Source organism: Lingula anatina, chromosome 2, assembly GCF_051362555.1.
Source record: "Lingula anatina isolate TDL-2025a chromosome 2, LinAna3.0, whole genome shotgun sequence".
NCBI lineage: Eukaryota > Metazoa > Brachiopoda > Lingulata > Lingulida > Lingulidae > Lingula > Lingula anatina.
This window is the reverse complement of record NC_141768.1, coordinates 4,976,228-4,986,470: the sequence shown is the minus strand read 5'-3', so window position 1 is coordinate 4,986,470 and position 10,243 is coordinate 4,976,228. Positions and strand designations below refer to the sequence as shown.

Genomic DNA, 10,243 nt, shown 5'->3' with positions numbered 1-10,243 from the left:
AATCGGACAGAAAGATGGGGTCTTTGGAGGAAAAGATTGATAGCTACTTTTCCTCCATAAACCCTTTAGCAAGAAAGATCATGCTAGAACGGAGCCAGGTGAAAAATACGTACGGAAAGGCTTGGGACAACTTTTCGTTTGAGGACCAGGAAAAGTTGATAGACCAACATTTCATCGGCCCCGAAGTGGAAGAAAAGTATCAGGACTACCCAAGCCCGTCTCCAGTACCTCAGTGGTTTCCTAAATTGAAAATAGATTGTGGAGAAAAAATCATAATAGATTTTGACAATGAAGTAAGTGTGTGAAAGAAGAGTGAGTGAAGGAGATGTTTATTTAGTTATCAAATTGTATTTTTCTTTTGGAGATATGCAATAAAAAATAATGAAAAAAAAAGACTTGGCAAGACTAAAAGATAGAAATGTTACAATAAAAAATTTAAGTTATAAATAAATAAAGTAAAAAAAAAAGACTGTAATACGGACAATGATAAAAACTTGTTGTTTTTACAGTATAAGGGCAGCACCCAGATGGCTATTCATTAGATATATGAATGTCACATTGTGTTAAAAAAATGGATATTTTCTCCTCTTTAGGGTTGGACATGGCAGGATGAGCACTCGGGTCCATTCAGTTGGGAAACAAAGGTAATCTTACTTTGAAATACAGTGGACAAGTAAAATTTCCATGTTTAGTTTTTTCATAATTTGTTTCAATAATAGGTGATGATGCATATAATTCATGAAGTAGATTTCGAATATCAGTTTTTAAGTGAAAAATTAAGTAGACAGACTTATTTAAATTAGATGCCTCGACCCACCCATTCAGTTTGATATTATTACTATAATTTTTTATAGAGCATACAGAATTTGTCCCTTCTTGACATTGGTGCCGAAGAGGAAGGAAAGAAATCAAAAAGGTCTTCAGGTGCAATATCCCAATCAAGAGAAAACTCCACAGAAAGAGATGGCAACAAAGATGTTCCTTGGAAACGAGAGAAAAGCATCTGGCAGTCTCCATTTCTTCTGTCTGACAGAGGTCTATCAGTGCCTATGGACTCTGGCTACCCCAGCAGCCAAAGCAGTGAACACCATGAAGAATTAGATGATGTATTTCAAAGATTTGGAATTACTTTCCAGAAAGGAGTTCAAGGAAACAAGTATACAAGTCCTGTGGAAGAGCTGACATCTGGTGAAATGTTGCCAAGAGATGCTGGCATTATAGACAGACCTTATGAAGATTATTCTAGTCCAGGCCAGAGCATGGGTCCAGGATCTAGACATTCCTCTTTTAGAGGGAAGTCTCCATCGCGTCAGGCATCTGTTAGATCACAACAGTCATCTTTTACCGACAAACCCCCTTCTCGACAGTCTTCTGTTAGATCAAGGTCATCCAATTCAGATACAAGAGGTCCCTACCATCCAACAGACATGTACACCAACACACAGCAAGGATCCCTCAGATCAACACCAGAAAGAAGTTTCAGCAGGACTTCATCCCAGCGGTCTTCCAGGAGAACATCTCCTGAGCCATCATTTACCAGAGATTCCTCTACTCAAGGATCCATGAGAAATGCAATAGAAAACATCTTCGTAAGAAGTGCCACTAACAGAGTTTCTGCCAGAAGCTTCCAGGATTCCACTGCTGTGCTGGTCAGAAGCCCTTCCAGACATTCTTCCATTAGACGCACACCAGAACGAGACATGTCAGGTCTGCGTGGCTCCTTCCACAGTCCGCCACAGTCACTGAGTCGCTCTTCTTCTCGTCAAGGGTCCCTAAGAGGACGTTCACCTTCTTTGAGCCCCTCTGGAAGGTCTTCCTTCAGACAGGTCCCCAGTAGAACCCCTTCACGCCAGTCCTCCATCAGGAGCCGCAGTCGCAGTAGTAGCATGGAAAATGATGCCTACATGGAGACGGAATCCAGTGGTAGAACTGAGGTGATTATTTGACTGGAAGGAAAAGTTTTTATATTTTCAAATTATGTAATTATTTGATTATTTTAAACACAGATAAGTATTTTTTAAGATTTATAAAAACAAATTAGATGTACATGAAAAATAATTCACAATACTGTCAGTAAATGTTAACATTATGTAGAAAGGGGCATGTTAACCAGGTGGAGACAAACTTAGTTGGTAGATGTATTTTTGCCTATTGATATTCTATGTTTGTGTCATTTCAGGATACTGCTGGTGTTGCAAGAACTGGGTTTGACTTTCTGGATAACTGGTAATGTGAACAAGTCAGATACCAATTTACAGCATGGCCTTGTTGAAAGATTGGACGTGCCAGGGCTGCCTTGTTAACTGACAACTAATCCTACTCATTCAAGAATATAAAACAGCATTAACAGTCTTCCCATTCAAAAAGCACATGAAAGCTTTTATAGTCAGCATTAATAATATGGAGATTACAAATTATTACAAGATATTTAACTCTGTACTTAAAAATCGAACAAATGCAATGTGATTATTTTGTGGCATATTATGAAATGACTTTTGCAATTTGATTTGTTTTCTTTAATTTGTGCAAATATTTTTAGTTTCTATATATATTTTTGTTTTGTGTAAAATGAGATTAATGTATGATATTTATTTAAAGTGATCATAATACAATAAGGTCCTTTATCAGTGTTTGACAGCATGTATAGAAAATCAAAAAGTTTTTTCTTTCAGGACACATTTTTTCATTGTTTTGATGCAGTATTGCGTTTTTCAGTAGCTGATTTATATATATAATTAATGAAACTATAACTTGCAATCAGTGACATTTGCATTTTTTTTTTCAATTTATTAAGTACTATTATATTTATATGGGTAATCTATCAAAAGTCATCAGATTAAATTTGCACAACAAAATTTTTGTCAGAAAATTGATTTTTTCTGGTAGATTAGGCAGTATTTAATGCACAAAAACGGATAACTCTTTCACATTTTATATTATTAGTTCCATTTTATGATGTATTTTCATTTGCAAGCCCTTTATATTTCATTGTTGTCAACTTTGTAGTCCAAACCGTTATCTACATGTATATATGACCTAGTAATATTTGACTTGTGCAAACATTTCTATGCAAGCTGTTTACTTTTCTATTGAACTTGTCATACAGGCTGCCTTTATCAATGCCTGTCAGCATTATATATATATACATTTACTAATATGTTTTTTGATGTTATGTACAACTAGTTGATATTTCAAATATTTTGAGACATTAATACACGAGCTACGTGACTGTATGTATTCTAGTCGTTTCAACTTCGAGCTTTTGTCTAAGTCGATACATTATTTCATTAGTCTACATTGTATTTTCTGTAAATGGTTTTGGGGTACAACTAATGCTCAGTTTTGTGAAACACTTTATTTTAACTCAAATAAAATGTGTTATGCATTCTTTAGAAACGGTGGTTCTATCATTATTCTAAGTGTTTTTATCTCTTTACATAGCATGAACGTAAACTGACGCAACAAAAACAACTTGATATCAGATCTTGTCCTTTGTTTTTCAAACTGATAAATTGAGTTTCGTTAAACTTGGCTCTCTTGGATAACAATAAAGTTATTGGTAAACTGGATCAGCGTCCACTGTTTCAGGCTTGCAATCTCTCTCTTTTTCTCTCGTGTAAAGTGTTAGCCTTCTTCCAGTCCTTCAGAACTCACTACCCCCCCCCCCCCCCACACACACACACACACACAAAAAAAGCATTTTCTTATCCCATAGTCGTGTGTGTGTACATATACGTTTATGTATATCTACTTTTTTGTGAAGAGATTTACTTGAGATCAAATGTCAAATAGTTCAGTTTCGCAAGCAGAGCGAGACACACGGAATATAAATGGCTCATCAATGTAAAGTACGCATTATTCAAAGTAAGCTCCTTTTGAATAAACAAAATATATGCACGCATTTTTTTTTTTTAGATCTTTTCACGGAGAATTATTTTCTGAAGGCACTTGTCGTGTAGGATGTATTATTTGGGAAAAAAGCAGTGAACGATGGCATGGTAGAAAACGACGTGACCAAACCCTTCCAGGACAACACGGCTACCCGCTTCATACGCTTGCCAAGCTGAAAAAAAGAATAGTCAAATATACTAAGGATTATTTATCAGTGAGTTCATTCTAATACAAAAAATGTTAAAGTACATAATACAAAAAATAGTATTTGTAATACGTAGCTTCTGCATTTTAATATATTTAAGTCCCATAAAGTATATTTATAAATTATCAAAAACAAATCATTCACCTTTTTCACTCTCTTTTTGGATTTCCTTTTCCACCCCTTTTTGTTTTTAATTGGAATTGAACCATCTTTTGCATTGCCCTCCTCTAGTTTTCCATATTTTCTCTTCCCAGTGAGAGAAAGAGAGAACAGTTTTTCAACCATACTTGTATCACCCTCTTTATCCAAATCTGATTCCAGCGACGTTTCCAATGTAGTTATGTGAGCATGGCCCGCGTCAGTGGAACTTTTCTTATCTCCTACTATCTCGTCACTGTTTGCTGGTGTATATTCACAATCTATTTCTATATCCTCAGATATATCTAGTGCGCCGCCAGTTGCATCGTGTGACTCGTCTAGTCGTGAATGGTTAAATGTAGCTTTTAAATTTCGCAATGGTTTCGTCGCAGCGACTCTTCTCAAAAATGACGATTTCGTCCAGTTTAGTGTCTGTTGGGTGTGGATCCACTCCTTTTCCCATTGTGTCAAAATTCCTTTAGTATTTTACAACAAAAATTTAACTGTTTAAGCAGTTTTTGAGCAGCCTGGAGACCACTTGCATCGTCCGACTTGCGACCGTAAACTTGATGCACAGCTACAAGGATATCTAGCGAGGCCCTGTATATACGAGCACAGTAGCAACAAGTTAGGTCCTATCCTTCGCTATTTCACTTAGCCTCTTCCTTTCTGTCAAATTTCTAAAAGTTACATATGTTAAAATGTTAAATTGTTTAAGTCGTCTGCCCAACTTTGGAGCTTCATCAGTGCCACGGTATGATACGTATAACATACAAAAACGTAATCAAACCTGGTGCGACCCACTGTAATAAGCCTAATACAGGTACAACATGGCGCTTGACGGACGAGGCATTCATCGAGTCCCACTGTGTCAATCTACGCGTCAGGTGACCCGCATTATATTTGTTCAATAGGCTCAACCAAGCCTTCTCACCCACTTCATCAAAACATTGAGTTTTGCTAACGCGTCTTTTATGTGTAGAATGTGCCCCATATATAATTTATGTTTAAACTCTTGCGATGCAAATAAAAAATGTCGCACTTGGGCTGGAAGTAAGGTTAAGTACTAAAACTTGTGTTCCTTATAAAATGGTCCCTTAACGAACAGCGCAGGTACTACTGCAGGTAGACCTATATCGATAAGATAAAGCGATCTTTATTTTGGATGCTGCAAAACACAGATTTACCGTATGAAAAATACAATATTAATGGACGGCGACCAAAAATATTTAAATACCCATATTTAACAACCTTGCAAATTTAAAATGCGTCAAGTATTTGAAATAGTTAAATTCATTTTCCAGATCTGCTACATGCACATGAAAAGCACGATACCCCAGTCAGCATATTTTTTTTTCTCTATAAGAGAATTTGAAATGTGGAATACGATCATGCCATGAAGCGCTGGACTAAAATAATTCGTTTGAGGTGCGTGAAACGCACCAATATAGGTTTACAACATTGGTCAAACGTTGATGCTACCAAGGAGTTATAACTCCTTGATGCTACTAAGTCCATTGGCTTTCCTATGACACCCCGTTGTTAGTTCAATTGGACACCAAGTGATTGGTAAAGTGGGTTATATTATAAACAAAATTGAAACTGAAAAATTGAAGTAAAGAAATGTGACAAGCGCAATATCTATTGTAATATATTAGGGCCTACATTAGATTAGATTAGATTAGCGTTGATGTCCTTCAAATAGAGAAATAATACATATGACCATATCAGTTGAAGGCTGATTCACGCGCATTAGTGATCGTTTTGTCTACTAGACCAGGGTTGCTGTAGCTAATTTTATAACCAGGTCGTACACAAAGTATTGGAAAGGGCAGTAGGCAGAGCTTTGACTTACAGATAAAATCCATCTAGTAGCAGATGGCCTGTGCTTATACCAAATGCTTGTTGCTTTCTTGTAAATATAATGAAATCAGTCGTTTTAAATGGCATAGCTTATTTTTGAATTTGGCACTCGAGTGATGGAGGGTCGGCTTTAAGTTGATAATTTTCATCGTTGTTTTATCATACCCTCTACCAGGGCGACACATTGATTTTTCACGGGTATTCACAGATATGTCTCTAGATAAATAGAGTTATTTGGCTCTGTGTCAATTTTTCCGTTTTTCCCTATATAATCTGCCACCCTGGTAGAGGGTAGTTCTATCGAGTGTGTACAGTGTACTGGCCCCCATGTATCAAACCCGTTCTTTTGCAGCTAGCGTACAGTGTGCACCTACGGAAATTCCCGCCATCTCTCATTGTGATTTTACACATGGAACGTATTTTAACGAGTTCCAAGTATGAACATATGTTTGTAATGAGTTTTCATGACTTTTTTGTCATTTGACTTAGGCGATTGCCAGTTCAGTTTATAAAATCGCCCCAAAAAAGGAACTTTGGTTTTACAATCACACACCGCCAGGTTTGCACTGACACGTTTACCTCGTCCACATACAGGTACGTATACCAAAGCAGGATTGAACATGTAAAATTATGATGAAGCTATTTTTCGTAATTCAGAAAAAAACTTGCTGTTGAAATAACATCCAAATTTAAACTTTTGCTTCAGGCATAGGTAAAAATATATTACTAGTAAATAATTTTAATAATTCCTCACTAGTGTAGTAGGCCTAGTCCTTTCAGATGACCTGTGAAATACTGCAAATGTGAAATGATAATAATATTAACAATAATTTATTTTACATCCATCACATGGAATGACAATCTTCTCTGGCTTCTGTCAGCCAATCACACATAATAAACAAACAAAAATGCAATCACGTATACCTCAGGAACATTTCCTGCTCACAACATAATCATCTAAAACACATGGTAGGCATTAGCAACTTAGATGTTTTTTTAATTATCCAAAAAATTATCCAACATTTCACTTTCAAAGCCCATCTGGAATTTAACAAGATATTTAAACTACCTTACGTTAGACCAGTTCACATACCATTTTTCATAATTTATCATTTAAGTATAAAAAACACTAGGTACTAAGCATAACAGCAACATCAAAACCTTTGATCCTTGTTATTGAACTTGCAAATGGATATGAGTACAAGTTCTTTTGACTTGGAATCTGAAATTATTGGAGTGATCCTAAAAAAAGGTGCATGTGAAAATGAACAACAACAACAACAAGAAAAAAAGACTCCTCTCTCACCAACAGACCAGGAGTGGTTTGGTCTCTATTACACCAGCAGTCTAAATTGTAATCAAACAGCAGCTGTCCCCATTAACAGGACCTTCTTGTGAACACAGCCAAATACTAAATCTACCTGTCAATAGTTGAATATGTTTCTGTGTGTTTTTAGTTTCATCTAGTCTAGCTAATTATTGGCTAACAGCCCTCGTCTGAAATGCTTGTTCTGCAGTCTCCACAATAATGGTCATGATGGTGTTGTAATATTTTCTGTCAGGCACCATCAGATCCAAGACTACATCTGTATGGTTGCATTTAGGAATTACATGGACAGTCACATCACTTCCAGAGAGCTGTGACATGGCATCGGCAAATTTTGTTGAAGACGATACTGGAACAATGGTGTCAGCATCCCCATGCACCAACACTGCCATTGGTAAACTGGAAATGCACAGACACATATATAAAAAGATGCCAAAACCAACCTTTCGCTAAGATTTTTAACAAGCAATATACTTGCAAATTTTCTTTGCAAGTATCAAATGACTGATATATATATATATATATATATACACAGTATAATGCTTGTTACATACAAGTTAACTCAAAAGTGAACAAACTGGCCAACGTTGGATCTAAAACTCAGGGTACTTGGATGATGCCCTGGTTCCAAACTGGCAGCGTCAGTATCCCAAGTGTCTCAGCACTGTTAATCTAAGAGATATATTAACACATACCTTGCACCATGTTTAAATTGGCTCACAGTTAGTGTAGGAGATAGTCTGTCAAAGTGGTTAGGTCCATACATGGCTCTTGCCATAGCAGATATGTCCTCCACACCTCTATAGTACTCATGATCAAAGTGATCACTGATAGAGTAAACTCCTGCTAATCCTGGGAAAAAATGTGTTCATTGAAACTGCCAGCTTTGGATTAAATTTTGAATTTCAATTTTGTTTTGAATCAATTTCTTTTGGAATACTAGTACACCATTGAGTCTTCAAAGCATAATTACTATGAGGTATGAATATCATTCTCAAAATTTCTTTACAATTATACCTAAATGTTTTAAAATTGTTCTATACCATCATTATATTAAACTAACAAAAATCAAATTACCAATGATTGCCTTGACTGAACCAAGAAAAGATGCAGCAACTGATGAGCTTCTTTCCATTTTGCTTTCTGATAAAAACATTTGTTCCTCCACAGGTATGCCACCAGCCTCTTCCTTCAAATGCACTCTTCTAGATAATACAGGCTCATCTTGCAAGTCCTCTTCCTTTACAAAATATATTGAGCCTGTAGATTTACTTTCAGGTTGTTCACTATCTTCTTTCTCTCCAGATGCTGTGGCATTATCCGTAACCACACTTTCAACTAAGGATCTCAAGTTTTGGGATTCATCCATGCTCTGTTCATTTTTCTGTTCTCCTTCAACTAACAAAAAGGAGCCAGAGTTGTCTGCACATTGTTCACTGTCATCAGGTTTGTTATTGTCACTGCTGTCACCATTACTCCCGTCAAAATATTTCTCTTCAAACCTGATTCCATTTCCTGATGATGAAGACAGTTGTCGCATGGCAGCACTGGGAGATATGGGTGGCGACTCTTCACTTTGGCAGCGTAACAAGAGTTCAAATATGGACATAAAACATAGATGTGCACCTGCTGAATGGCCTATTAACAAAACTTGATCCTGAAGTAAAGAATTTACCTCAACATAAGGAACTGAAACAATGAAATGTCTGAAAGAAATGTAATTCAGGAGTTTCTAAATAGGTAGTAAATCATAAGAAAATTGATTGCCGAAACCACATTCACATGTTGCTGAAATCTTCCCATTTTCTTTTTGGGTAGCATGTAAAGGCACCACATATCCTTTTAAAATAATGAATTGTGCATGTAAGCATTCTCTTTGCTAAAAGCCAGTGGTGAAAAAATGTGGAAATAAAAGGTATTAAAATAGTGTTTTTTTTTCGCCTGAAAATGATCAAACTTGTTATTTGTGAGTACTTTAAACTAATTAATTCCGCCAGCCAAATTTGTTGATACTTTTATTCAGGCTCTACCCTGTATATGATATATTTTATAGTGATTTTGACTAAAAATCAAATTCACACTGCAAACAAATACATCTGATGCGCTAAAGTGGAAGCACTTGAAATAAAGTTATACCTTGTTTCCTTTGTAATTTTCTATATTTTCTTGTATCCAAGCTAAACAGTCAACTATATCTTGCATCATATCATCTGCATAACCCTAGAATGAATGAATTCATGTAATCAGTGTCTAATAACAAGTTAATATCAAAACTGTTGAGATAACAAAGATATTAATCTGAACAAAAACATCAGGATTCATATGAAACAATAGAATATAAGCACTCAAAAGAGTGGTTTATGAAGAAATTAGAAAGTCAAGAATTTCTGAGCAATCACATTAACTTCTTTGTGTTTATAAATAACTCCTATTAAAAATATACTCATTCACCTTGGGATACTTGGAATAATCTGGTGCCAGTACTAAAGCATTCAACTTGTCTGCTATTTGTGAACACAGAAGCCCATACATGTTCTTGCTCCCAGAGCTCCAGGCCCCTCCATATACAAACACTACCACAGGGCACGGGCTATCTATGGCTGCCTTTCCTTTGCTTGGATAATAAAGGTCAAGCTTGGTGTCGCTACTTCCAAAGTGAATTTCCTGGGGAGTGAAAACAGTAATATAGTGATAAGGATATGAGCCAGAACTTAATGTGGAGAGCTCTTATCGACTTGTTCATTTTCATATACATGCAGTATTAACGAAATATGTTTATGAATACAGAAAGGTTACATGCATATATGCAGTTCCTATAA

At 36.1% G+C, this 10,243-nt stretch overlaps 2 protein-coding genes and 1 long non-coding RNA gene across 5 annotated transcripts in view; 1 reads left to right on the top strand and 2 right to left on the bottom strand.

The window, feature by feature from the left end:
• Positions 1 to 14: 14 nt before the first annotated feature.
• On the top strand, positions 15 to 3,569 carry LOC106159827 (uncharacterized). The gene is made up of 4 exons (XM_013536229.2): positions 15 to 293; positions 594 to 644; positions 855 to 1,934; positions 2,180 to 3,569. Exons 1-4 carry the CDS (start codon positions 15 to 17, stop codon positions 2,228 to 2,230), a joined length of 1,461 nt encoding a protein of 486 aa, XP_013391683.2. The 3' UTR covers positions 2,231 to 3,569.
• On the bottom strand, positions 3,336 to 5,304 carry LOC106159820 (uncharacterized). Its single transcript, XR_015332663.1, has 2 exons — positions 4,241 to 5,304; positions 3,336 to 4,063 (listed from the first exon to the last, which is right to left on the bottom strand). It is a non-coding gene; the product is annotated as an uncharacterized LOC106159820 (long non-coding RNA).
• A 1,608-nt stretch (positions 5,305 to 6,912) lies between these two features.
• The window catches only part of LOC106160722 (uncharacterized), a 25,842-nt gene continuing 22,511 nt past the window's right edge, over positions 6,913 to 10,243 (bottom strand). For 2 of the 3 annotated variants that reach the window (XM_087004846.1, XM_087004844.1), the window contains exons 3-7: positions 9,876 to 10,088; positions 9,561 to 9,644; positions 8,502 to 9,081; positions 8,120 to 8,276; positions 6,913 to 7,823 (exon numbers count right to left, since the gene is read on the bottom strand). In XM_087004846.1, the coding sequence (XP_086860972.1) occupies positions 7,574 to 7,823; positions 8,120 to 8,276; positions 8,502 to 9,081; positions 9,561 to 9,644; positions 9,876 to 10,088 (1,284 nt within the window). In that variant the 3' untranslated portion in view covers positions 6,913 to 7,573. The remainder of the gene's footprint in view (positions 7,824 to 8,119; positions 8,277 to 8,501; positions 9,082 to 9,560; positions 9,645 to 9,875; positions 10,089 to 10,243) is intronic. The other variant, XM_087004847.1, reaches the window with a different exon arrangement.